The sequence below is a fragment of the Saccopteryx bilineata genome, chromosome 7, assembly GCF_036850765.1.
Source record: "Saccopteryx bilineata isolate mSacBil1 chromosome 7, mSacBil1_pri_phased_curated, whole genome shotgun sequence".
NCBI lineage: Eukaryota > Metazoa > Chordata > Mammalia > Chiroptera > Emballonuridae > Saccopteryx > Saccopteryx bilineata.
Genome location: NC_089496.1, coordinates 54,162,354 through 54,189,851, shown reverse-complemented (window position 1 = coordinate 54,189,851; position 27,498 = coordinate 54,162,354). Strand labels below are relative to the sequence as shown.

The following is a 27,498-nucleotide window of genomic DNA, read 5'->3' as shown; positions in this document are numbered from 1 at the left end:
GGTCACGGCGCTCGCCTCGTGCTCTTTGGTCACCGCGCTCGCCTCGTGCTCTTTGGTCACGGTGCTCGCCTCGTGCTCAGGCACCTGACCGGGGGCCCGTCCGCGGGCAGGTGACAGGCGGTGGCTGCTGCTCTGGTCGCCGGCATGTCTCGTGCCGGTGCGGCCAGGACAGGACACACGTCTGTGGTGCAGTCCCTGGAACCGAAGGCCAGCTGGGGTTAGCCGGAATGTTCGGCTGTCTAAAAGGCGCAGACCCATGGCCACTGGGCCGTTTTGACCGTTTGGATCTCGAACCAAACAGGTGTTTAATAGTCCCCAAGGAGGGAGTGTGTTTGAAGGCCTGCCCGCGCGAGCGGGATTCGTTCCGGGGGAGGTCGAGCCTCCCAGGAGAACTGTGGGGGCGGCAGGGAGAGGGTCCGTGTGTCACCGTGTTTTCACTGCTGGGCTCTGCTCCTCTGCGTTTGTCCTGTACCGGTGGCTCCCGTGTTTATGGAAGGGGGGACATCGATATTTTCCGAATAGAGGAAGCACAGAGCTGTCTAACGAATGAGCATTAGAAACCATTCTTGATTTCCCAGAGTGGAGATGAACCGTGAAAAAACAAAAAAATTCCTTAAAACCATGACAAGGGAGATTTTTTTGCCCTGCCAGATTTGTCGAGATGAAAAGTTTTAAGTTCTGTGCAGAAAAAAAAAAAAAGAAAAAAGAAAAAAACAAATAACACACGGATAGGAGTCATAAGCCACGATGAAGTCAATGACAGAGAGAGAGAAAAATCTGTCATGAGGGTGACACCAGATCTCCTCTTGGAGAGAGAGGGCTGAACACAGGCCATTTGAAACTCACAGGAGAACACACCGAGCCTGAGAGCACACGGCCCTACGGTCTGTGAGGGAAACACGACAGAGGGGCCGGGACTGTGGCTGAGGGTCTATGTGGGAAAGTCCACAGCAGAAGCACAGAGAGCTCCTGAAGAGTGTTCACGCCTGTGTGACTATGAGCCCCCGTCCCTCACTTCAAGGGCGGGGGGCCGGCCAGGAGGACAGGGCTGATGCACCCGGCTGGACGCAGACCAGCTGGTCTGAGCATCCATGGCCAGGCCGCAGAGGACCGGCCCCGAGAATCCAGTGGGACCCCCAGGGTGGCAGCATTGATGAACGAGGCGTCTTTGTTTAGGTTCGCGTGTTTGTAATAAATATTCCAGCTTTAGTCTCAAGTCTGGAAGGTAGAAACCTCACCCAGAATTACACGAGTTGTGAAGAGGTGTTTCGAGTGGGGAGCGACCGAGATGTTTCCTCTCGAGCCCACCCCGTTCCCCACCTGTCACCCAGAGGGTTTGCTTTCCGGATCGCCGTCTGGAAAGCTTATTAAAACTCTCCAACGTGATGCATTCTCTTTGTCCTTCAAACAAACAGAACTAGAGGACCAGGGGTGCTTTTCATCGGCCCCATTTCGGGAGGGGCCCGAGCCCCAGAGACACCTGGTGCTGCTTTCGTCACCTGCCTTTTGTTGTGTTCCCCCCCACCACCCACCCCAGGGAACTACGTGGTGACAGACCACGGGTCCTGCGTCCGGGCCTGCAACGCCGACAGCTACGAGGTGGAGGAGGATGGCGTCCGCAAGTGCAAAAAGTGCGAAGGGCCCTGTCGCAAAGGTAGGAGCCCGCCGGCACCAGACGCGGCTTCCTGGGGGGGGGGGGGGTTGGGGGGGGCCGGGCTCTCCCGCGCCTGCCAGGCTGCTCGGGTGGGGTGGGGGCCGGGGGTTGGGGTTGGGGCCAGGGCTCTCCCGCGCCTGCCAGGCTGCGCAGGGCCACGCAGACGCGATCTGAGTGAACCTCTCCCCCTGGGCCCAGAAGCGTGTTCCGTCCTCTCTGCCCCCCCTGTCCCTGGAGCGTCCTCAAGGCCAGCCCGTCCCTAGCTGCTCTTTTCTGTCTCTCTCATTGTGGGCATTTCCAAACACCCCAACACGGCACCCCGATGGCACTGTGAACCTCCACACGCCCTTCACACAGAGTCCCCGGCGTTGAACCCTCTGCCGCACCGCCCTCAGGGTCTCCGTGCTTGTGGGTCGGGGCGTGCATGCGTGTACCTGTCCCCTGAGCCGCGTCGTAACCACGGCGGTCGTGTTCCGTGTCCCCCGGCACAGGGCAGCTCCCCTTCCCCACCGCCGGGGGCCCCCTAAGCGGCGGGAGACAGCTGCCCGCAGCACCCACTCGCCCCTCCTACCCAGCACTGGGGTTTCCTTTAAACGCCACCCCACTATCCCAGGGAGTCACTTCCGGCCGATGGCCCACCCAGAATCCAACCACGGCTCGTGGGATCCGTTTGGATAGCCTGTCCCCGCGCCTCCTTGATCGAGAACCATTTGTCGCCTGGCCTATGGTGGCGCAGGGGTTAGAGCCTCGACCTGGACCGCTGAGGTCGCCGGTTAGAAACCCTGGGCCTGCCCGGTCAAGGCAGATACAACAAAGCAAATGATGAGCAACTACGAGGTGGTACTTCTCACTGCACCCTCCCTCTCTCCTCTCTGAAAAATCAATAAAGATAATCTTTAAAAAAGGAAGAAGAGCCATTCACTGGCACTCCCCTATTTTCCTTCCCTGTCCCCCGACCCGAGGTGGTGACAGTCAGTCTAGGCCAGGTGTGCAGGAAATGCAGGTGACATTTGAGATGGAAATTCAGGAGTGGATAGAAATTAATAATCAAGCTCACAGTGTGGACAAGGCCACTGGAGACTAATGTAACCACAGGACGCAGATCAAAGCGTCTGCCTTGCGTCCACACCATGGAAGAGAAGCGATCTCACCGCCTGATGAAAGTTCTTAGCGTATTCCCTGCGAGGTCACCGCAGACAGCAATGAAAAGGTCATGCTTGTGAATCGTGTTCATGACAGGACAGATGTGCCCAGCATCAGACATGGGGGGCGGGCAGGACAACAGACCAGCTACACATCTAGTGTGACCCCAACCCTGCTGCTTGGCCAGAAAGAAGTGTTCTAAAACACTGATGACAGGGGGATGGTTGGTCCCCTTTCTCCTCTTTATTCTGTGCTCTCCACATTTTCTTCAAGGAATGCATCTTACTTTTTGATTTAAAAAAATAAAACAAAAAGAATGTCCGCGTCGTGTACCTTGAAGCTGGAGGACAGAGCTGCGAGCGGGGGGAGGGCGGGGGCCGGGGAGGGGGTGACGGGGGCGTCACGGGTCCCAGTGGGAGCCAGGCACAAGTTAACCGGACAGCAGGTGGACCACTCCAGCCGCCGGACTCTGGTCCCCGTGGGACATAATGGGGCGGAGGACGCAAGTCCAGCGAGGACAGGGACCGCCTCTCTCTTTCTCTCACCATGGGAGCCCCAAACCCTGCCACGGCTGCCCAGCCCTTCCCTCAGTGTTTGTTGAGTGAATGAATGGCAGCCTGGAGGTGAGGGTTCTCACGGCCGCCCCAACCTCTCTCAGCCTGCAGAAGCCCCCAGCCGCCGGGCTCACGTCCACACACGGGAACGGGGTTCACGCCTCCCTTCTCTCCACAGTGTGTAACGGCATAGGGATCGGGGAGTTCAAAGACACCCTGTCCATCAACGCTACGAACATCAAACACTTCAGGAACTGCACCTCGATCAGCGGGGACCTGCACATCCTGCCGGTGGCATTTAAGGGGTGAGGCCCAGATGAAGTTCCTTGGTCTAAAAAAAAAAAATAATATGAAAATCAAGCTCTGCTCTGTTCACAGATAGGAGATGGGGGAATCAGTAACCACTCTGTGACTTGTTTGCAGCGACTCCTTCACACATACACCAGCTCTGGACCCCAAGGAACTAGACATTCTAAAAACCGTCAAGGAGATAACAGGTGGGTGCTGCTCGCGATCGCGGGGACCCTCATGGGAAAGCAGGGCTTTAGAGAGACGTTTTAGACTCCTTTTCTCCTCCCTTGGCATAAAAACATTCTTCTGAACTTCTCCCGTTAACGACTAATGAGCTCTAGAATGTTCTTCAAAAAAAAAAAAAAAAAAGTGATTTTCCCTGCTTGCGAGGGGTGAACACAATATGCAAAGACTCAGATCATTCACAACTTTGTGGGTGACCGTGTCTGACCCCTTGTCCCCCAGCCCAGGCCAGTGGTCGTGACAAGCCGGTGACTTGCCTGCCTGGGTCGAGGGAGAAGGGGGTAAACTGGGGAGGGACCATCACGTCCCCGCACCCCCCCCTCCCGGCCGGCCTCAGGTTCATCAAAGCCCTGCTTCCTTCAGTCCTAAAAAAAGGGAATGATGCCTGACCTGTGGTGGTGCAGTGGATAAAGCGTCAACCTGGAAATGCTGAGGTCGCCGGTTCAAAACCCTGGGCTTGCCTGGTCAAGGCACATATGGGAGTTGATGCTTCTTGCTCCTCCCCCTTCTCCCTCTCTCTCTCTCTCTCTCTCTCTCCCCCCCCCTCTATAATGAATAAATAAAATCTTTAAAAAAAAAAAAAAGGGAGTGATTTTGACCCTATATAACAAGATTGCTCTGAGGACTGGAAGGAAAGAAGGAAAACAGGCCAGAGTTCTTGTACATGTAACAACGGCTCAAAAACGGCCACCCTCCTCAAGGTTCTGCTTGAGGAGGAATCAACCACGGAACCCAGCAAGCCCCTCGGGGCCACAGCGCGCGGGGGCTGCCCCCTGGGTTGGGGTGGGCGGTGGGGACCCCATGGGAGAGGCAGGATGTACAGCAAGGCCTCGGCGTGCGCCGACACCTGTGTGTCACCTGACTCCGTCAGGACGACATAAAGAGTCGATCAAGTGTCCACACGTCCTCCTTGGCCACGGTCGCTTGTGAATCCCACCCCGACCCCTCCTACAAACACAGAAGCGTCTCCGCAGCTGCCCTCTGAGCCCCCCCTCTGCCCTGCAGGGTTCCTGCTGATCCAGGCCTGGCCGGAGAACAGGACGGACCTCCACGCCTTCGAGAACCTCGAGACCATCCGCGGCAGAACCAAGCAGCAGTGAGTGGACCCGCCACAGCCTGGGGGGCGCTGCCTGAGCTGCTCTCTGGGGGGCCCTGCCTGAGCTGCAGTGAGTGGGCCCGCCACGACCTGGGGGCTCTGCCTGAGCTGCTCCCTGGGGGGCGCTGCCTGAGCTGCTCTCTGGGGGGCTCTGCCTGAGCTGCTCTCTGGGGGGCGCTGCCTGAGCTGCTCTCTGGGGGGCTCTGCCTGAGCTGCTCTCTGGGGGGCCCTGCCTGAGCTGCTCTTCTTTTTAACTTTGAAATAAGGCACACAGAAGTGCTGCTCAGCCACCACAGGGGCTGGCCAGAGTCTCCCCCTCACCCGTGTCCCCTCGGGTGGACATCTGACGTAAGCGTGGTAGAGAAGGAAGCCATTTCTCCTGGGCACGGCACAGTTGAACAGAACCGCACCTTTTTTCAGATGCCGCCCAGTTTTCCCATGATTGCCTGCATTCTGTTTTGGGTCCAGCCCAGCAGTCCCCTGATGACTATGTCCTGATCACCTTGTAGGACCCGCACAGTGTTGGGTGGTGAAGAAAACACCCTAGTTCCTGCCCCCAAGGTTCTGACAGTCGGGCATCTCCTCTACCTGGAAGCCACCCTTCCTGAACATCCTTCCCCCACCCTGTTTATCGGCCTCTGCCCTCTCCCTCCGCGGTGCCCGTCCTCAGCTTACTCACGGGGCCGGGTTCACATTATCTGCTTACGTATGACTGTATCCCCATTAGAAACAGGGCTTCTTGAGAGCAGGAAATACACACACAAGCTACACAGAATTAGTCACACATTACCTCAAATGTTTGTTCAGTGAGGGGGCAGGTGGGTGGGTGGGTGGATGGATGGATGGATGGCAAAATGAACCTATGACTTCTGAAGTCTTCTATTTGGATGTTTGAGAGGTTAGAACAGGCTCTCAGTTCCCAGGCAAATAAACACACAGTGAATAAAACAAGGGACCTTAAGACCTTTCTCCAGCCCCAACTCAGCCTCAGGGATTAAAGATACTAAATGAATAAGAGACTAGCTTTTCTCTGGAGGGACATAAAAAAAAAAAAAAGCACACTTGGAAATTTCAAAGGTTAACGACACATACCTTTCGCAACAGGACTTACGGTCCAATGGACGGCAGTAAATCTCAAGTGGTCCCGGAAAGCAAAATGAAATCTTTGGAAGGGTGTTCCCTGCTTGTCGTTTCTCACCTCGTGCGTTTTCTCCCCTCCCACCCAGCGGCCGGTTTTCCCTGGCGGTTGTCGGACTGGACATAACGTCCCTGGGATTACGATCCCTCAAGGAGATCAGCGATGGAGACGTGATCATTTCAGGGAACCGCAACCTGTGCTATGCAGACACGATCAACTGGAAAAAGCTGTTTGGGACCTCGAGTCAGAAAAGCAAGATCGTGGGCAACAGGGACGAGAAGGACTGCAGTAAGTCACGCTTCGGCGGGACCGCGGGCCGGCGCGTCCTGTCCTCCGATGTGGAGCGTGGAAGGGCCACCCCCAAACACTGACATTACTGTAGTCATTCCTGTGGGGCCCGTGAGAAGCGGTATCTGTGTTCCTCCTCGTGACGTGACCACGGGACGTTGGCAGAACCGCGTCCAGACCCTTCTCATCTCCTAGGAGACACCGCCCTCGGGGTTGAGGCTGCGCCCGCTTTGTCGGGCACAGGACTCCGTGTGGGATTAATCACATCACATCCCATGTGAGCTGGAGGCTCCTCCCTGCCCGTTTCAGTCTCCCACGGCTGTGGCTGACACGCCCATACACGCGTGTGCGTGTGCGTGTGCAGCGGGATGAACGTTTCACGTTGGCATCTCCTCTCCTGCGTTCAGAGCCATAGCCAGCTGCTGAAGCGGGCAGCTGCCATCACCCTGTGTAGGGACCCTGGCCACTGGCCACTGGCCGACGCAGGTCCGGCTTCACGCCCTGCCCCTGGTCCTTCCCCCCGGCCCCTTCCCCCCTGCCCCTGGCCCTCCCCCCCTGCCCCCAGTCCCTCCTTCCCCCCTGCCCCCGGCCCCTCCTTCCCCCCTGCCCCCGGCCCCTCCCTACCCCCTACCCCCGGCCCCTCCTTCCCCCCCCCCCGCCCCTGGGCCCTTCTCCCCCCCCCCCGCCCCCGGCCCTTTCACCCTGCCCCTGGTCCTCCCCCCTGCCCCTGGCCCTTCCTCCCTGCCCCCGGCCCTTCTCCCCTGCCCCCGGCCCTTCCCCCCTGCCCCTGGTCCTTCCCCTCTGCCCCCGGGCCTTTCCCCCCTGCCCCCGGTCCCTCCTTCCCCTCTGCCCCTGGTCCTTCCCCCCTGCCCCTTCCCCCCCTGCCCGCGGCCCTTCCCCCCTGCCCCCGGGCCTTTCCTCCCTGCCCCTGGTCCTTCCCCCCTGCCCCTTCCCCCCTGCCCCTGGTCCTTCCTCGCCTCAAGACCTTCATCAACTTCCCTCCTATCCTTAGGCTCTAAACGGAGGTAGCGACCCCCACGGTGTCGTGCTAGGGAGAGAACTGAATGACGTTCTCGGGCACAGCGCCTTCCTGGCAGACCACCGCAAACAGACCTTCCCTACCGTCACCGTCGGCACAGGGCTACCCAGACCCAGTCCAGTACGGAACGGGCTCCCTGCCGTCGGCCTCGGGGAGAGGGCCTTTCTGGGTCCTGGCTCCTTCCAGGGGCCCCCGCGTGACTGTGCAGCTGAGGAGCCCAGAGCACTCAGCACGTTACTCACGGGTGCTGTCCCCAGCCGTCCCTCCGGTCACCAAGCTGCCCCTGACGGCCTGTGCTCCCTGTCTCCTCAGAGGCCCGAGGCCGTGTCTGTCACCGGCTGTGCTCGTCCGAGGGCTGCTGGGGGCCGGAGCCCACGGACTGCGTGTCGTGCCGGAACGTCAGCCGGGACGGGGAGTGCGTGGACAAGTGCAACGTCCTGGAGGGGTGAGGCGCTCTGGGGGGGAAGGGGGTCCTCCTTTGCTTTGCTCGAGGAAAACGAGGCATGGGGTGGTGTGTATGAGTTTGTAGCCATTCAGTTTGAACCTTTTTTTTTTAATCTTTGTTTTGGTTGGTTTCTTGGCCACTGGGAATCACGGGAGGACGGGAACAAACTCTTTTCATGACTTAATCCAACCTGATCATTGATCAGAGTTTCTTTTTCTGAAAAGACCTTACTTTTTTCTAAGCCGCACAAAGGTCCTGAGACACACGGAGCCTCATGGGCGGTCCACGGGGCCAAGGCCGTGGCCGTCTGGCCCGTCCTTTGTGGTACCCGCTTCTCGATGAACACAGGTTGCCATCCCCCCGGGTTAATTTTTATGTTCAAGACACGCTGAACAGTGCACATAACTCGAACTATAGCCACAGACAGAGACGCGGACACTCACTTAACCCTTGTTGAGATCATTTGACATCAGTCCAAAAAAATGAACAGTCCGTTGATTCCATGGAATCTCGAGATGGATGTGAGTCTTTGAGTGACCACACACGCGTGAAAAAAGGACTAAGTATGAATGAATAAGAAAGGAAGGCTGACAACTAGAGATGGGCAGGGGCAAAAACTTACAGGAAAAGGGAAACTGCGTGAGAGGGAGGAGCCGCCAGGATGAGGGGGCGACAGGAAGTCTTCCTCCCTGTCCCACAGCCTGGGCCACAGCGTGAGCCCAGGGACATTCAGGCCAGGGGCAGGGAGAGAGGACCAAGTTCAATTCTCGGTAGGCGAACCCTCAGCTGAGAGGCTCACGCACCCAGCGGAGTCGTCCGCATGTCCCCGGGGCTGTGGCAACAGGCAGGAAACGTTGGTGCCCTCCTTGCTGCCCCAGGTGGGCACGAACCTGATGTGTTCCGTCCGTTTCCACCTCTCTCTGGGAAGACGCCTGATGAAAGCAAGCACCTCGGTGGTGCGGTGGCATTCCGTTAAGAGCGCCCCCGGGGCCTGACCTGTGGTAGCGCAGTGGATAAAGCATCGACCTGGAAATGCTGAGGTCGCCGGTTCGAAACCCTGGGCTTGCCTGGTCAAGGCACATATGGGAGTTGATGCTTCCAGCTCCTCCCCTGTCTCTCTCTCCTCTCTCTGTCTCTCTCTCTCTCCCTCTCTCTCTCCTCTCTAAAATGAATAAATAAAATTAAAAAAAAAAAAAAAAAAAAAGAGCGCCCCCGGGGTCCTGCAGCGCCGGGTCCCTCTGCGAGACCGGCTCCTTCTGAGGGTGTGGCACGGTAGAAGGCTGCCAATCTGCCTGACAGGGAGGGCTCACTCACAAGACACGTTTTCCCCTGCTCACACCCCTCGCTCCCTGCCCGGAGTGAGCGCAGCCCCGCCGTGAGCCACCCGTCCGAGTTCTGTCTTCTTCTCGCCTGCTCTGGCTTCCTCCGCCATCCGACATCGGCGTCCTGCGTCCTGCGTCACGTTGCTCCGCACAGTCTTTGAGGGGTGGCGAACTGTTCCACACCTCGGCTCCGTTCGTACGGGCGGGGTCCTCGGCATCGAGCCACGCGCGGCGTGGAAGGGCTGGTCCCCCTCTCCCTGCAGCCACCGCAGCCGCCGCTCCCTGCCTGCTGAACTGAACGGGCGCGGCTCTGAGGGCGACGGGGTGCCGCTCAAGGGCCAGTTTGTCGTCTCTCCACCTGCTGGCTCGCCATCCGCCCTATCCAAAAACCAGCGCCTGTAGCAGAGCGCGAGGAAGGCGTTCTGATTCTCAGCGAAGTCCGTGCGTCGGGCGTGGTCGATCATGACAGCGGAGACCGTTCAAGTCCGTTTATTACATTATGGGTCCATCCCAGGTCCTGACCATTGATTGGACTTAAATATTGTGGCGACATTCTGAGAGAGGTGATTTGTGTCACCCGAAGTCTCAGACAGTTGTCACCAGCCAGTGTTCTGAAGCTGGGTCCCCCCCCCGGGGGGGGGAGCACTGATCACTTTCCTTTCTTCTCCCCCTGCCTTCAGCGAGCCCAGGGAGTTTGTGGAGAACTACGAGTGTATACAGTGCCACCCGGAATGCCTGCCCCAGGCCATGAACGTCACCTGCACCGGACATGTAAGCACCACCTTTCCTGTCACTCACCCACCCATCCCGGGGAGAAGCCTTCGCAGCTGCAGGCCCTCGACGGGGACCCCGTGTGGCCCTAGAGCTGCCAAGTGGGCTTAGCCACCCAAGCCCACTCCCCAGACAAGGGGTGTGCGGCCTCACGCTGGGTCAGGGGGCTGCGGTTGAGTTGAAGTCCCCACACAGCCCATCCCCTCTTCTGCCCCATGGCCTCGGACATAACGCTGACGGCTCTCCCACAAAGCACGGAAGCCTGTGGCACCCTGAGGACAGTGTCAGCCCGTGGCCACTACTTCCCACGCATTTCATCACTTTCTGTTTTAACCAAACATCCTCAGGCTCTTACGTAATATTAGTGTATCCTTTTTGGAGAATTGTTTTCAAGAAAGGCCCAGCACAACTTTTTGACACTCACCTTCCTAACGACACGCTTGGTAATAAGGTTTTGAAGGATGTAAGCGTGAGGTCAGCATTCCAGAATCTTAATTCAGCACGTTACACAGTCGGGCCGGCAGCCCCCCCACTCCCCGCCCTGACGCCCACCCACCTCCTTCTCGGGGACAGTCGTGCCACGTGGGTTTTCCTAAATGTACCTCGGCGTGTCCGGCTTCCCCGAGAGCCTCCCTGAACCACAAACATGAGGTGTAAGAAAGTCCGCCTGACCACCACGGGCAGAAACACGCACGAGGGCCGGTCAAAAACCGTTTGGACAAGGCAAGACGCCCACCAAGGGTTAGGAAAATGTCATAAACCAGAGATCACGGTTTCTTTTATGTTTTTAACAGCAGCCCGGTCAAGCAGGCACAATCGCAGACAAACTTGTTTCTACTCTCAGAACGACATTATTTGACTTTTTTTTTTTTCATAAGTATTAAGTACAAAGTTGCTTCCATGTTGGAAATGAAACACACACACACAGATGTATTTCTCCACCTCGGCACAGGGACCCGACAATTGTGTCAAGTGTGCCCACCACATCGACGGCCCTCACTGTGTCAAGACCTGCCCGGCTGGGGTCATGGGTGAAAACAACACGCTGGTCTGGAAGTTCGCCGACGCCAATCACGTCTGCCACCTGTGCCATCCAAACTGCACCTATGGGTGAGTGACGGCCTGGCCCCCGGAAAAGAACACACCGCAGAGCAAAACGTTCCCCGTCTGGCGAGTCCACACACTGAGAATATCTCCAGCAGTTCCGGGGGGTCCGTGAAGAGGGTTGAGATGAGTCAGTGGGTTCAGGGGGTCCCCATGCTCACGGCAGCAGCAGGGGCATGCCCGTGGATAAAACCAGCTCCCGTGCCTGGCCGTCTGGGTCTGAAATCATCACCAGCCTTTCCCTGCCCAAGACTCACGTCTTCCTCTCCCCACGCCCCGCCCCCAGTTGGACCAGCATGGCCCGGGAAATGATTCTGTTCTGCCCACCCTGAGAGTCCGGAGCCCGTGGTGAGACTGCTCTACCCAAGTCAACCAAACTCAGAAAGACGTTTAATAGTGGGGGCCACACGCGCTCTCCTCTGCTCAGTGCTAGAACAGTCCCGGTCACAGGGCAGATGCTCAAAGTATCTGCAGAGTGAAGACACAAGTGAATGAATGCGTATAATAAATCAGTGACTAATCCCCGTCCCCAGATGGAGGCGCGTTGTGGTTTTAATGGCTTGAGAGCAAGGTAACCCTTCTCCACCTCAAACTGCATTAGACAGCGAAAGCCAGGTATGCGGGGAATCAGGAGGTCACGGAGGCGCTGAGCCTCGGTCACTCCGCATCTGCCGCTTACGCAGCCATGACCTCGGGCGTCTTTCGGAGCCTCTGCTCCAGTTTCCTCTCGGGTTAAGGACTAAGCGAGAGATAGCACTGCCTTACGATTGACTAAAACTGGGACTGCCTTGGGATTTCATAGCAGTTCTCCAAGAAAAAAAAAATGAGAATGATCAAAGTGTGTATTTCTCTTTCCATTCCCACAGCTGCGCGGGGCCAGGTCTCGAAGGCTGCACAACAAATGGGTGAGTAAGTGTGAGCACTGGGTGTCTAATGGACCCGGTCAGAAACGACCAAACACACTGTGGGCCAAGGTCATGCTTTTGCTTGCATTGCTGACTGCCTCTGCCTGGTCCGATTCTGACCTAGGCTGGGCCAGCTCAGCATCCTGCACAGAGACCCCCTGCTGGCTCTGCTGGGGGGGGGGTGCTTCCGGTGGAGGGGGTGCGGGATGTGCCCCCAGTGCCCAGCTCAGTGTCAGCTGACTCTTCCCCCCAGAATTAGCCACAATAACCGGGTCCCTCCTACTGCCGGGGAAACATTCAAGACCAAAAACCAGGCAGTTTCTCAGAGATAAAGACTTCTTTCCATTCCTGCCTCGTCACTGAGCCTAAGAGGACGCGGCTCACGTTCCGTTTTTCATACCACAACCAGCATCTTCATAATAAGCGTTTCCATGGCTTGCCCACCCTGGAAACCGTCAGTGACCTCCCTCTGTTGTATTAACTTTTTTAATTTTTTTTTTCATTCACTCTTCATCGACACACCCTCACCACGGCTCCACGTGGAGCTCATCCTCTGTAACAAATTACGCCTTACACAACTTTCACTGTTCCCTTCGACACAGCAGAAACCGAGTATCTCCCACTGCGTAGATTAGCAAGACAGTAATTAATGCAGGAGATGCCTCTTGGACGCGCTGAGAAGCGTTGTCAACAGCATTTTCATGAAATACATTTAACCGACTAACAAGAAATTTGTAAGGAAGATACCCCTTTTTTTTATGGGCAAACAACGCTACTAATTAATCTTGAATATTTGTTAACGTAGCTGTAAATAGCATAGATACTTAAGAATAACAACTTTATATCCTAAATTTGGACTCTCCTGATTCAGATGGCTTGCTCCCGGGTGAGCTACGGGAACCTCAGTTTTGAGCTCTCTGCTCTGAAATCAGACACAACCTTGTCCACGAGGTTTGAGGCTGCAAGACGCCACCCTCACCATACGCTGTTCCATAGAAGGACAGCGATGCCTTCTACGGGAACTCCTGTCCCTGTACAGCCTGCTCCGAGCTCGTTCATAAAGCATTTCACGTGGCCGTGGCCCCATCTTGAAAGCCGAGGACTCTGGGAGGAGTCTCAGTAGCACTGAGAGGGTCCCTTCCCCCAGCCTGGCCGGCCGACAATGCCTGTCTCATGTTACGTGCAGGGCTAGGCTTCCAGCGCACAGAGATACATAGAAATGCACATGAAAAGCATTACGGAAGTCTGAGTTACTTTGTGAATTAATGCGATTTCTCAAATCGACAGATTAAAATATAACCGTCATCTGTAGAGGTCCAGATGAGGTCAATTAAAGAAATGCAAAGAAGCCAGACGTAGGAGTGGAAGGCTGGGGGGGGGGGGGGGGAGCAAGGAATAGGAAACGCAGCCCTACAGCTCTGACCTCTTCTTTCCTTCCTACCTTGGGAAACTGCCCAGAATGTCACTTTCTGGGAGCTTTAATAAAGTGGTGTCAGTGCATCAGCCTTGGCAGGAAACAGGTCAAATGCGCAGGTCAGGAAATCTGTGAACGTACCTGACCTTCCCGCACATGTGTCTCCGCCTCGTTCCAGGCCCAAGATCCCCTCCATCGCCACCGGCATCGTGGGTGGCCTCCTCTTCGTGGTGGTGGTGGCCCTCGGCGTGGGCCTGCTTCTGCGCAGGCGCCACATCGTCCGGAAGCGCACGCTGCGCCGGCTGCTGCAGGAGAGGGAGGTGAGTGCGCACCTGCGCGCTCCGCGTGCCCCACCTGCCCGCGCACCTGCCCCGCGCGCCCCCTCGCTGCCCCAGACCGGAAGAGGGACCCTCCTGCGCAGACCTTTAAGATTTCCTACTTGGAATGTGCCATTGTATCCTTATGCTCCCTTTCCCGTGATGGGAAAACCAGAGAGAATCTGAGCAGCCAGTTATCCGATTGGTTACATGGTGGAACATCCATCCCGTGCAATGCGCATGCCTCTGGGATAACGTAAGCACCACGGGTTGCTAAGTTACGCACAGAGTCCCATTTAAAGGGTAGTAAGTCCCTAAGCGCATGCCCAGGGAGAAGCCTTGTGCACGGGCATCTCCTGAGCGCTGTGGGAGGGGCTGTGGTCCAGCAGATGGAACTCTGGGAAAGGCCCTTGTCCACACCCGCCAGTAGCTGCTCCTCTCCGAGCTCTGCCTCTGAAGGTGCTACTTCCTGACATGGTCATTCCCTAGGGCCGGTCCTCCCCTGGCATCTGTGTCCAGCAGTGTCCGAAGCCAGCGTCCCCAGGAGGAGAGACCCACACTAGCTAGTAGCATCATGACACTTGTGTGTTAGGGGGCCCAGCAGGCTACCAAAGTGACACTCATATAATAATGTTCTGCAACCACATGTTTTCCGTGAAACAAATGGGCCTGAAAACAGAAGTAGAAATTGGATCGGTTGGATCGGAAAGGCTCTCGGTGCGAGGACACCTGTGTGTCTTTTATGAAGTTCTTCAGAGAAGGTGGCCATGTCGCCTTTTTAGTGAGCAAGTCCTCTGAGCTGAAGCATGACCACACCTCGTGTGCCCGGCCCTCCCTGACCCCCGCCTCCCGGTGCACGTGCTGCGTGGAGGCTGGGCAAGCGTCAGTGTCACTCACCTGTCTCCCCACAGCTCGTAGAGCCCCTGACGCCCAGCGGAGAAGCCCCCAACCAGGCTCTGCTGCGGATCTTAAAGGAGACGGAATTCAAGAAGATCAAGGTGCTGGGCTCCGGCGCATTCGGCACGGTGTACAAGGTGAGAACTCCGGAGGCACAGCCCAGATGCTCCCGGGGACGTGGGTTGGCAGGCGGCTCCCCACGTTCTGGGTGAGGGAACCCAGAGTCCCCAGCGGCCATCCACTTAGGTCATCCGCTCCTTGTGTCGCTGAGAGTTGGGGTAACTCCAAGGTTTTTCCCAAGTTGTCGAGAGGAAATCTTTTATATTCACGATGACAAATAAATGTCCCTGTGAAACTTGTACACAGACAAACATTCTTATAGACGACGCGCTGACCTTGGAGAGGGGCGGGTAGCACGAGTGGGGTCCCGGGAACAGCATCCGAATAAAGCCCGTATCAAAACAGCTTCCTCTTAGTTCATTCTTTCCCCCTCGATCCTCTCTGCATAAAGTCTGACCCGGGTTCTTAGAATCCTGGAAGAAAGGACGCACACTGATTTTTTAGTTGGCACAAGCCTAGGGTGTTTTATCTAACGACTCGGCTCCGTGGAACACGAGAGCTAAAGAGCTGCTGAGACGTGATGGCTCCCGGCTCCGGTGGCCTTGGAAGGGCAGGGCTGAGCTCCTTGTCCCTGGCCCTTCTGGACAGCATCACGACTAACGTCTCGTGTTGCATGGTTTGATGACTGCCGGTTAATGTCTCCCCTCTCTCTCTCTCCCTTTCCGTCGGTCGGTCGTAGGGACTCTGGATCCCGGAGGGCGAGAAGGTGAAAATCCCCGTGGCGATCAAGGAGTTAAGAGAAGCCACGTCTCCCAAAGCCAACAAGGAAATTCTCGACGTGAGTTCCCACTTCGTTCTCTGGCTGTCTGTCCACAGGCCTGGATGTCGGAGCCCACGTGTCTCGTGGCTGGTGGCACGTTGCTCTGGTTTAAACTTTCTTCGTCACCACGTTCTCAATGGTCATCTGGCAGGTCCCTTTTTCTTGTAACTCTAGTCGGTCTAAGTGTCCCCTTCAGGCCTTGTCTTACCGAGAAGACTCCCCTCTCCCATCCTGTTATCTCCCCGACCAGGATGGAAGCGCACAGATGCTCAGGTCCACGGGGGGTGGGGTAGGACTCCAGCCTGTCTCTGACTCTGAAATTCATGGTCACCTTGCTCCATCAAGTTGTCTTATCTCTGAGGCGACATTTTAAAGGGTGCCTAGAATTCATAGTACGGTGCTCAGTTGGCTCTATGAACAGTCGGTCCCCTGCCTTCTGTGCTTTCTCCCAAAATGATCTCCACGTCCTTCTTCAGCATCTGCCGATTGTCACTTTACGGAGGAGTCTCTGGAATGTTCTACAGGCTATTATGTGTTCACTTGGGCGTCCGAACCCTGTAAGAGGGCCTTTGGGGGTTTCCTCTGACAGTGGTGGGAAGCAGCATCCCGGTGGGCTGGGAAACGCCCCGGAGAAGGACTGTTCTGCAGTTTATTTTATACGTTAGAATCCAAGGCAGAGACGTAAGGAAGGAGGGTTCCGTGAAACCCATCGGTGGTGGATTCGGGGGATGGGAGAAAGCAAAGTGGGGAGACCTCTGGGATTGGATAAGACAGTAAAACGGGGAGACGGAGACCCCTGTCCCCTGTGGGTGCAGGGTGGTTGGTAGTTAACATTGTCGGCACAGGGAGATGGCGTTTGGGGGACAAGATAACAATGAGGGGCTCTGTGGTCTCGGGTTCTGGTCCCCGGGGCTGTGCCCCGAGGGGTCTGGCAGGGAAGTCTCCTCTGGCATTGCAGAGATGGGTCATCTTAGATGCACACAGACAGGGGACAGGCTCACTGCAGGAGGAGACTGACCTTTGTCAAGGAAGCTGCGGGCCCAGGACGGGACTCCCCGCCACAACCTGCTCTCGGTTAAGGGTTTTCAGGGTGAGACCATCCTGTGTGGTCACTTTCGGTCTCTGAGCTGGTCCGGCCCACCTTGTCGGCCTCCCCTGAGCTTCTCGGCTTTAGACTGTGGCCCCTTTTTGGTCCACACTTTGGATTCTGCTGAACTTTCTCCGCCTTCTCTGAACCCTGACTAACCAGTGTGGGGGCTGAAGACCCTTAGAAAGGCCCATCCTGGCGCTGGGCAGAGCCCACCCCCAGCAGCTGCTCAGGGAGGCCCCAGGGACAAACCGCGCCTCTGGGATAACAGTTGCTAAGTTACGCACAGAGTCCCATTTAAAGGGCAGTAAGTACCTGAGCGCATGCCCAGGGAGAAGCCTTGTGCACGGGCATCTCCTGAGTAACCTGGGAAGGGGCTGGGGTCCAGCAGATGGAACTCTGGAAAAGCCCCCCCGCCCCCGCCAGGCCTCTACTTGCTGTGTGGGTGATTCACCCTGTCTCTCTGGTCCCCGGGAAGAGCCTGTGGGTGAGGTGGTGAAGGCCTCCGGGGTGGGTTAGGGACACAGGGTCATAGAAGAAGGCAAACCACTCAAACATCAAGGGAATGCAGTTTGCCTTACAGCCCAGCAGGACAAAGGGTAGACATGATCATCCCCACTCGGGTCTCTAACCCCCAGACTATATAGTAAGCAGAGCCCACAGGAGCCTTTTTAAAATGTGTTTGGGTGCAGTGAACTTTCCAGAGGCGAGCTGGCTGCACGGCGGACTCCCCGGACAGCCCCCACCTCTCAACCCCCCACCCCACCCTCCTCTAAATGTAAGGTGACACCTTCACACGGAGGGGGGGGCATAGAAAGCCCCCCACGTTGAAGATATACTGATCAAACAACATTATCTTTCGTTGTAACGGTTCGCAAATTAATGTGAAGTCCTATTAACACGATGTCAGCTCCTGTTAGCCTAACCGGGAGAAATAGAGCGGAGCAGACGTTTGGGAAGGCCCCTCCCTTAGGGCTCCAGCGCCCTCCCCTCAACTGTTAGAAAGAAAAAGCCTTACTGAAGCGTTTGCTAACTTCAGTCCCTCCTTGACTCATTCAAGACATCCTGATAAATTTCACCAAGTGATGTCAAACATGCGAATGTCAACAATATTTGCCGGGCAGAGTTAGGGCTCCATTGTCCAAGACAATAGCTGTGCTTTGGGAAGGAAGTCGTTTTTCACTGAAAAGGGCCCCCCTAGGACTCCTAACATTGGAGGAAGTCTGCTTCTGTGGGCCAGAGAAATAGAAGATAAGGTGAAGATGCACCCCTGGGGCTGGGCACCTTCTTTCAAATGCTGATGAGCTTGTAAAGACTTTGTACAGGGTCCCACTCCCTGCATCTCATCTCTGTCAAGCTCAGCGATCTGGCAGGGAGTCCCAGCTTGCAGCCCTGTGAAATCTGGTCCCAGCTGCTCTCCTCGGTGGCTGAGTTAACCAGTGTAAAGCCAGTAGCCACGGCCACCATCACAGCCGCCTGGGCCATGCAGGTTCACACTTGATTCGGACAGACAGCAATGAAACAACGGAGCCAAGAACTGGTGGGCCATTAGTTTTAATCCTAGCTTGCACCTGGCAGGCAAGAAATACACACAGTGGGAAAACACTTCCCTTTCCATTGAGGGCTCCCAAAGCCACTGACTTATTCAGTTTCCTAAAATCAAAGTTTTCTACCTCACCAGCCTTATTTACCTCTGTTCCCCATCTCCTTCTCTCTGCACAAACTCTGCACAAACTGGCTTCTCCCTCAGCACTCCACCATCTTGGCTGCTTCTCCTCTCCTCCACGTGGCCTTTCTCTGCTCTCCTCCAGCAGGGGCTCCTCTGCCCCACTTTATAGTGTAGAAATCAAAACCTTTAATCCAATATACAAACAAGGAAGTCTCTGATACAAAGTCACTTATCTGAGGCATAAAGGGATTCCTCATGAGAGTGTACCACCCCATATCAAAAAGGGTGGGAAAGGCTTAGTCCCAAAACCAAGCAGTAAAGTTCAAAAATTGTAGGGGTACCGCCTCCTTAGTCTTAAGGTCGGACGTGCCCCTGCTGAAGGAGTTTCACATCTGGTGGACTCTGTGTTCCTGGTGCTTAATGTGAAGTCGTTCTTAGATTGGGGATGTCCGGCAAGAAGGAAGGAGTCAAAAATCACTTTGGCGGCTGGGACAAAGGAACAGACTATTTCAAGGTCCCCAAGCCTGAGAGACACCCCTGCCATGTGACTTAGACCTTTGCGGGAGGCCTGGGAGGGAGGACTCTGGCTGCTCCCTGGTGGGGGCGGCAGGGGGGCGGGCACCGCTGTGGAATACCGGGCGTGCTTGCTAGAGCTCACGGTGTACCTTTTGAGTTTCCAAAACAAACAGCTGGGAACAAAGCTCGCTAAATGGGGACGCTCAGGGAACAGGACGCAGGACCTAACAGCGTCCCCCGCGTGGCTGGGGGTGGGGTGCGGAGGAAGCCACGGCCTGGTTCTGTGGCCGGGCCAGGTTGGAATAGGATCGGGGTGGCGGGGCTCCAGGCTCTGTGTGGCCCGACACCCGCAGCCAGCCGGGCTCTGCTCCCCAGTCCTTGGGTCCGAGGCAGGTCCTCCGGCCTTGCAGGTCACGGGTCCCTCAAACTGCCCCGGCCTGCAGATTTCCACCCCTGCACAATGAGGACAATGTGTTTCCCAGCCCCAGCCAGATCTTGAGGAAGGAGGAGCGGGCAGAGGGTGGACTTGGTGTTATGCTTGTCCGGTTTCCCAGACTGGGGAGGGCCCGGCCGGGGGCGGGCGGGGGGCAGCGGGGGGGAGGGGGGGTCTGTGCTTTGCTGGCAATCACAGGCCTATTAAATTTTCCATGAACTCTCCGGTTTACATGTAGGGCCGGCCGTGGAAAGAGAGTGCAGACAGATTTCCACACGTGCTCCTTGTGCCGTGGCGCTCGGAGCTCTCCGGTGGACCTTATAGCCGGAGCGCTGGGGGGGGAGACTCACCCTCCCACCCGTGGGTCCAGCTCGCCCACTGGGAATTGCGGTCTTGGGCCGGGCGTTGGCTTCCCTGGGCCTTGATTCCCTCTTTAGACAAAGAGTGGCCTCAGAGGGCAGGTGGGCCCCTCTCGGGCTCTGACATTTCACAGATGGCCCTTCTCAGACACGAAAGGAGTATTCGAATGTCCCTTCGTACCAAACGTCTACTCTTTAATGTTGCGATACGAGGGTCCCAAGAACAGAGAAAAGACACACAGACTCTGCTTGGAAGGGGGGCGCCTAGCCCCTCGGGAGAGCCACCAGATGGAGCCTGCGGCCGAGATGAAGCCCACCGCATGTTGGCTGTTGCCCGTAAAAGCCGCCCGGTCTCGGGGTTTGCTCTGATTCTGGCTTTGCGAGGCGTCAGCGCAGTTCCACCTGGCGCCCCTGCGGCAGCTCTGTGCCCGGCTGCGTGGCGGGCACCACTGGTGTGAAGGAAGGAAGGGAAAAAAAAAGGCCCAGGCTCCCGCCCAAGGGCTGACCGCACTTGCTGAGTCAGCAGGAGCACACGTGGGGGAAATCAAGGCAATGAATAGTCAGCGTCCGGCAGGGCGGGCCAGCCGGCGCTGGCGCTGCGGAGCTCTGGGCTGTCCAGGGGCTGGCGTGCTGGTGGGCGGGGCTGGCGTGCTGGTGGGCGTGCCTCTCCCCAAAGGGCGTGGTGGGAAGGAGGTCTCCAGAGTGCGTTTATGATGAGTGACGTCTGGGCCCCGCCCCCCTGCCTCTCAGTGGGGCCCGAGAATTTGCATCTCTCACTTAAAGTTCCCAGGCTGTGCTGAGCGAGCCTGCTGCCCCCGGTGGGCGGGGGGGGGGGGGGGCTTGGCAAGATGCCAGGAGAGTTTAAGTCAGATGGGGGGGGCGGGGGGGGGGTGATCAGGGGAGGCTCCCCTGCAGAGGAGTCAGCCAGGGCACAGGAGATAGAGGGCACTGCAGACCAAGGCCCTCCCATGGTGTGGAGTGAGGAAGGGGTGACAGATCAGATCAGGACCAGAGGGACTGTGGGAGGAGGGGCCAGAGGCGAGCCCCCCCCCCACACACACACACACAGGCGTCCCAGGAGCAGTGAGACCAGGGGGACAGTTGAGGCCAAGTGGCCCCGGCCCACCACCTCTGTCTCCTTCTCCCTCCTCACATGGCCAGCACCCCCGGGGGACTTCACGTCTGCAAAGACAGCCGGGCCGCCCCTCCACCCACGGGAGTGTCTCCAATGAACTTTCCTGTGGTCCCTGCCAGATCCGAGTAAAAAGCCACCGCCCTTTGTACTTTAAAGGGAAAGAGGAAGAATTTATTGGTCGGAACCAGGGACTCCCTTGTGCTCCCCCGGACAGAAGAGAGGGCCTCCTTGTGTGCACGGCCATAAATAAAACAGCTTCCTCCGCTCAGGAACAGCAGATGGTTCGAATGCAGCCTCTGCTCACTGGTCTGTGTCAGACAGAGGCTCCTGCCTGGGCAGCCAGCCAGCCTCGTTGGAGGGCGGGGGGTGCCTTTCGCAGAGCAGCGTGGTTTTCCCGTCCGGAGGCTCGGACGGGGGCAACGCAGACCGCCTCTCTCTGGACGGACGCCTGGGCAGCCCGCTGAGTCCTGGGCAGCCAGCTGAGACTGGGACAGGTGCCCGAAAGGGGTCCTCCAGTCCTCCCGTGCCCTGCCCTCTGCCCATTCCAAAGCCTGGGACAGGTGCCCGAAAGGGGTCCTCCAGTCCTGCCGTGCAGAGGTGGCCCCAGGACCACGACAGTGCCCACGGCTTGGGCAGGGACACCCTGTGCTCTGCTGAGACGTGGCGTCTCTCCCTCAGGCACCTGCTGGCCTCAGGGGACCTCTGCTGGGGCTCCCACCATCGCACCCCTGCAGTGCCCACATACACTGGTGGCCCAGGATCCGGGGGGCATGTCTTGTCCAGGGCGTGGGGAGGGGACAGCATTTCACACGGCAGCATCTTTAAGGCCGAGGTCTTTATGACGAGGACCTCGGTGATGTCCAGACTTGGAGACTTAGGGTCCCTTTTTCATCCTTTCGTCAGCGGTGACTAGAGCCTGGGCTCTCTATAAAGGGGAGACCCGACATTCCCCCGGGGGGGGGTTCACAGAGTGCCTGGTCATACCAGAGCCTAATCCATAAGAGACCCTGCGGAAATGTCCGCCTTAGGAGCCAGCTTGTCTTCCCCAAGGACGCATTTTCAAACCTGAAATGATATTTGTGCTCCTTTACTTGGGAGGGGTCTGCCCGCCTCTCCCTTGACCCCCCCCCCGTGGGCAGCCTCTCTGATGCCGTCCCTCCTCTCGTCCACCCAGGAAGCCTACGTGATGGCCAGCGTGGACAACCCACACGTGTGCCGCCTGCTGGGCATCTGCCTGACTTCCACCGTCCAGCTCATCACGCAGCTCATGCCCTTCGGCTGCCTGCTGGACTACGTGCGCGAGCACAAGGACAACATCGGCTCCCAGTACCTGCTCAACTGGTGTGTGCAGATCGCCAAGGTAAGCCCGAGGTCCCCGCCCGGGGGTTGCCCGCCCCCCACCTCCGGGGATGGCGGTCACCGGTGACAGCCCCCCTTCCTCTCGGATGACACTGAGCTGTCTCCTGCCTCCCCTCTGTGCCCACGTCATGGCGTCGACAATCGAGTCGTCCGGCTACGTTTGAGCAACTTCCTCTTTGTCAGACGGGTGCTGGGGACGGCGTGACGTCAGCGCTCTCACTGGTCTGGGGGGCTTTCTGCCAAGTGCTGCAGTGATTTGCAGGAGCCGAGATGTCTGTCCCCGGGTTGGGACTTGGTTACCAGGCAGGCAAACCAGGCTGAGGCGAGGACTCGGTTGGCTGTGTGGACAGGGCCGGTGCTGGGTTCGAGGCCTGATGTGTGTGCGCTGGAGGGGGACAAACAGCTGTTCCTGCTCCTTCGTGGGGCTCCGTCCCCGTCCCCTTGCCAACAGGCTTGATCCAGAGCGAGGGCTGGCAGTGTGGGGAGCAGGCAGGTGGCACTGCAGACAGCGGTTGGGCCAGTGCGGACAGAGGGCAGGGGGCAGTGCGGGCAGGGGGCAGTGTGGACAGTGGGCAGGGGACACTGTGGACAGCGGGCAGGGGTAGTGCGGACAGCGGGCAGAGGACAGTGTGGACAGCGGGCAGGGGGCAGTGTGGGCAGGGGGCAGTGCGGGCAGGGGTAGTGTGGACAGCGGGCAGAGGACAGTGTGGACAGCGGGTACGGGTCAGTGCGGGCAGGGGGCAGTGCGGGCAGGGGGCAGTGTGGACAGTGGGCAGGGGGCAGTGCGGATAGCGGGCAGTGTGGACAGCGGTCAGGGGACAGTGTGGACAGCGGGCAGGGGTAGTGCGGACAGCGGGCAGAGGACAGTGTGGACAGCGGGCAGGGGGCAGTGTGGGCAGGGGGCAGTGCGGGCAGGGGGCAGTGTGGACAGTGGGCAGGGGGCAGTGCAGATAGCGGGCAGTGTGGACAGCGGTCAGGGGACAGTGTGGACAGCGGGCAGGGGTAGTGCGGACAGCGGGCAGAGGACAGTGTGGACAGCGGGCAGGGGGCAGTGTGGGCAGGGGGCAGTGTGGACAGCGGGCAGGGGCAGGGGGCAGTGCAGACAGGGGGCAGGGGGCAGTGTGGACAGCGGGTACGGGTCAGTGCGGGCAGGGGGCAGTGTGGGCAGGGGGCAGTGTGGACAGCGGGCAGGGGGCAGGGGGCAGTGCAGACAGCGGGCAGGGGGCAGTGTGGACAGCGGGTACGGGTCAGTGCGGGCAGGGGGCAGTGCGGGCAGGGGGCAGTGTGGACAGTGGGCAGGGGGCAGTGCGGACAGCGAGCAGTGTGGACAGCGGTCAGGGGACAGTGTGGACAGCGGGCAGGGGTAGTGCGGACAGCGGGCAGAGGACAGTGTGGACAGCGGGCAGGGGGCAGTGTGGGCAGGGGGCAGTGCGGGCAGGGGGCAGTGTGGACAGCGGGCAGGGGGCAGTGTGGACAGCGGGTACAGGTCAGTGCGGGCAGGGGGCCCCACCTGTGCACCCAGGGCAGGAACAGAACCGTGAGCTAGGTCGTCAGCTGCTCATCTGGCCTCGGAAGGACTTCCCCTTTCATCTCCAGCCTGCCCCGTCCGGGTCCCCAGGTCTGCATTAGTCTGTGCGACCCAACTTGTTCATTCTGTTTCCTTCTGACTGTGGGCGTGCTTCTCCTCCATCACACCCAGGGATTTGTGGGTGCCCTCCCTCCCTGAGCCGACGTCAGGCATTGCCCCTCGTCTCCCTGAGACAGCGCCCGGGGTGTCGCCGGGTACGCCAGGGAGCTGCCCATCCACCAAGCCTCACCCACCCAGTCCCTCGTGTCTCACGTCACCGCCATTCGATGGTGGCCGTCACTTCTGCGCATCACTCCTGAGCCTGCCCTGAACTTGCCTGCCCAACGTCCCGCAGTCGTGGAGGGGGGCTTATAGGACAAACAAAAGCGTGGGGGGGGGGCACTGCTCAGCCGGTCGCTGCCCGTGACACTAGGAGCCGTGATTCTACGTGACACGGGCTCTCCTCCCGCCACTGAGGATCAGGGACAGCTTGGCCCCACAGCGGGAGGCCCTCTGGGGAGAGCCCGACGGAGGCGCATGGCTGTGTTCCCGCGCTGTGTGGCGCTCACGTCTCTGCCGCCGCCACTGGGGACCCCCTGCACCTCGGGAACGGAGAACGCACCTTCTCTGATCTCCACAGTGCCCCGGTGCTCTTGTCATGCTCACAGCCTGACCCTGGTCCCAGCAGGGGTCATGGCATCCTTGTTAGGTGATGGTCTTGGGAGCTTGTGTGTGACCACACAGAATTCCTACGACTGCCGCCACAAATGACCACAAACATGCTGGCGGCCGCGGCAGAGGCTGGCTCCTTTGGTGTGAGTCCACAGCCAAGGTGTGAGTCCACAGCCAAGGTGTGAGTCCACAGTCAAGGTGTCAGAGGGCCGTGCCCCGGCCCCAGGCTGCAGGGGACAGCCCTTCATTCCTGCAGTCCCGCCTCCGTCCTCACGTGGCCTTCATTTCTGCGTCTGTGTCCAGATCACCCTCTCCGTTAAAAGACGCCAGTCCCCCCTGAATCCGGGGAGTTTTTGTCTCAAGGTCTTTAACCAATTAGATTTGCAAAAAACCTTAGGTTCCAGTGAAGTCACCCTCTGAAGTTGCAGGTAGATGTGGAATGTGGGGGGACTTGCCTCACTTCTCCCCTCCCCCCATCTGGGAAGGGAGGGGATTCGTGCTGAGCAGGTTTGAGAGACTCTAGAGTGGTTCCTGAGGGCTGCCTCCTGTCCCGACTCCCCAGCCCTTGTCCCTGGTCCCCGGGCCAGCACATGTCATGGCCACCCTCCCAGGCAGTCTCTGTCACCTGGCTTTATTTTATTCTTAGCATGTTGTGGGAAGAGCTGGCATGTTCTCTTGTTGACTGGGGTTTGTGCCCGCCCAACCCCACCCCCCAGGAAGTGAGCTCTACCTGAGTGGTGGTCCCACCCCCATCCCGGGACGGGGCTTCCAGAACTTGGCACACGATGTGCTCCCCCCTGACTCCCAAGGCCCCGTTCACCAGCTAGTTAGCATTGCTCTCTAATTATTTAGTGTCATTCTGGCTAGATGAGCCCACCAATAAATCCCAAAATGTATGACGTGACACAGTCACATCCTACGGCGTTCTGACCCAGATGAGCCCCTGGTCACTGCAGTTTGGAAACGTTGCTGCCACACCCTGCCCCCCCATCCTCCCCCTCCCCGCCAGAGAGACCACAGTCGCCTCGTCGCAAAGTCCTGCAATTAAATAAAGCCGTCCGGGCTGCGGTTCGCTAGCACGTCCCCACAGCTTTTGGACAGCAGAGCTTTCTTGTCACCTGACCCGGACTGAGATCTCACAGAGTTGAGTTTTCAGACACAGGGCAGAAGTGTGGGGTCCCAGGGCGCAGGCCCTGGTCAGATTTGAAGACAGCGATCAGAGGAGGGAGAAGGTCTCAGAGAGACGCTTATGTCCGTCTGGCCCTCGTTCTCCGATCCGCCACTTTATGGGCACCAAGCTCAGCCTAGTTCAGTCGGTGAGACGGAACTGAATCAGGACGCATTTTCCCAGCGCGCTGGACTGTGGGGCAGCCGAGGCACGGGTGTTTACGCAGCGTGCCGAGGCATCGAGCTACCAGGTAGCACACTCGAATTTGACACCAGGCAGCCTTGCTTCCGTCCCCACACGGTGGGACATTTGCGCCACACCGCCTCTTGTCTGGAGGGGGATGTTCTGACCCTGTCCCGCCTCTTCTGAGGACAGGGCTCAGCGCTGGGGAAGCCGAGCTCTCGTCTTGACTTCCACCAGAAGCGGCTACCAACCTGTCCACTCCCTGCCTCCCACCGTTTCCGAATCCGCTAAGCCGGGGCCCACGCCCCGATGTTTCCACGGGGTGGTTTATCTCTCTCAGGATCCCTCCTCCCAAGAGCCGTGGGCTGCAGCAGCCCCTGGGAAAACAGAGCCTGTTTGTACGTGGCCACGCAGAAAAATCTTTCCCGCTGTGGGAGGCACATGGCCGGGCTGCTCCGGCCTGCGGAGGGTCTGGGTTGGCTCTTCCGTGTTTCAGAACCCATCCCAGCCGTCCTGTAGTCATTAACACAAATAAACAGGCCGCGTTGAATGGAAGTGAGGCTCTCGGGTCAGGAAATGAGTTTCCCAGGAGGCTCCACGGAGGCCCCGGCTGGTGCTGCTTCCTGCGGAGTCTCCGCTGAGATTCTCCTGAGAGTTCATGAGCCGTAGGGCCGGCTCTTATCTTCGGGGACTGGTTAAACAGTAACCCTGCCTGGCACGGAGGTGGCCTTTCAAAGTGCCTCCCGAGTGTGGGACAGAGGCCGATGGGTCTAGTTTTATCTTGAGTTCAAACGCGTCTAATCTCCTTGCGTCCAAGTTATCTCTGATTGAGACCCCCCTCTGGCCGATTAGCTGTGGGCTCCGGAGTACGGAAACTGCCCTTTCGTCCCCTTTCCCAGGCCTGCTTCTGAGAAAACGTCAGGACCCACCTCACTCGTCCTGGTCCTTTAAAGGACTGCGGGGGGGGGGGGGGGTTGCACGTGGCTGGGTGCTGTGCACGCGGGTCACACAGCGGCATGGACTTGCTCAGAGGCGCAGAGCCAGTGGGCTGGCCAGGCCGGGCCAGGCCGGGCGTTAGTGTATGTTCTGGTTTTCTTTACGCCCCAAGCAGCCCTTTGGGCCGGCAGGAGAGTCTGTCTGCCTTGGAAGCCCCTGCAGGAAGTTCAGGACAGGGTCCCCGTGGTGGTCATGGGGACTCAGAGGACTCAGTCTGTGAAGCAGCCTCCCAGCCCCTGGACCTCCTGGGCCAGCTCTCAGGGCCGTCCCTGTGCCCTCCAGGACCTTCTAGAAGAGCCTCGCAATGCTGACCCCTCAGAGGGCTCCACACCGTCAGCCACGGTGACCATTTATCCTTCCCTTCTTCAACAAACGTCTGTAAACACATGTCCAGTGCACTGGCTTCTCTGGGAGGCATGCAGAGGGGTGGGGTGAGGGTGAGTGACAGTCAGAGGACGGAGCTCAAGTCCTGCTGGCGGGTCTAATGAGTTCACGAACGAAGTGCCGTGAAATTTCAATCAAAGGAGAGGGTGCCTGCGCCCTGTGTGTAGGGTCAGGGGGTGATTATTACTGTGTGTACGTGTAACAACACCTGTACAAGACCTACCACAGGGGTGTCTTCAAGAAACGTGTGCTGAAGCAGTGAATGAGGCACTAGGTAGAGAGAGTAAACGAGAGAGAGAGAGAGAGAGAGACAAAGAGAGAAGGGAGAAGAAGGAAGAGGAGGATGAGGAGGAGAAGGAGGAAGGGGGAAGGGAGAAGGAGGAGGAAGAAGAGGAGAAGGAGGAAGGAGAGAGAAATGAGAGAACACGGAGTCAATACAGGCGTTGGAACTAACCAGGCAAGAGGCCAA

General features: G+C 58.2%; 1 protein-coding gene across 6 annotated transcripts in view; it reads left to right on the top strand.

Annotated features, from left to right (window-relative positions):
• EGFR (epidermal growth factor receptor) overlaps positions 1-27,498 on the top strand; it is a 157,976-nt gene that overhangs the window by 116,874 nt on the left and 13,604 nt on the right. For all 6 annotated transcript variants that reach the window (XM_066238471.1, XM_066238472.1, XM_066238470.1 and 3 more), the window contains 13 exons: positions 1,538-1,654; positions 3,530-3,656; positions 3,775-3,848; positions 4,891-4,981; positions 6,208-6,407; positions 7,759-7,891; positions 9,894-9,984; positions 10,937-11,094; positions 11,955-11,993; positions 13,586-13,727; positions 14,636-14,758; positions 15,421-15,519; positions 21,875-22,060. In XM_066238471.1, the coding sequence (XP_066094568.1) occupies positions 1,538-1,654; positions 3,530-3,656; positions 3,775-3,848; positions 4,891-4,981; positions 6,208-6,407; positions 7,759-7,891; positions 9,894-9,984; positions 10,937-11,094; positions 11,955-11,993; positions 13,586-13,727; positions 14,636-14,758; positions 15,421-15,519; positions 21,875-22,060 (1,580 nt within the window). The remainder of the gene's footprint in view (positions 1-1,537; positions 1,655-3,529; positions 3,657-3,774; positions 3,849-4,890; positions 4,982-6,207; positions 6,408-7,758; positions 7,892-9,893; positions 9,985-10,936; positions 11,095-11,954; positions 11,994-13,585; positions 13,728-14,635; positions 14,759-15,420; positions 15,520-21,874; positions 22,061-27,498) is intronic.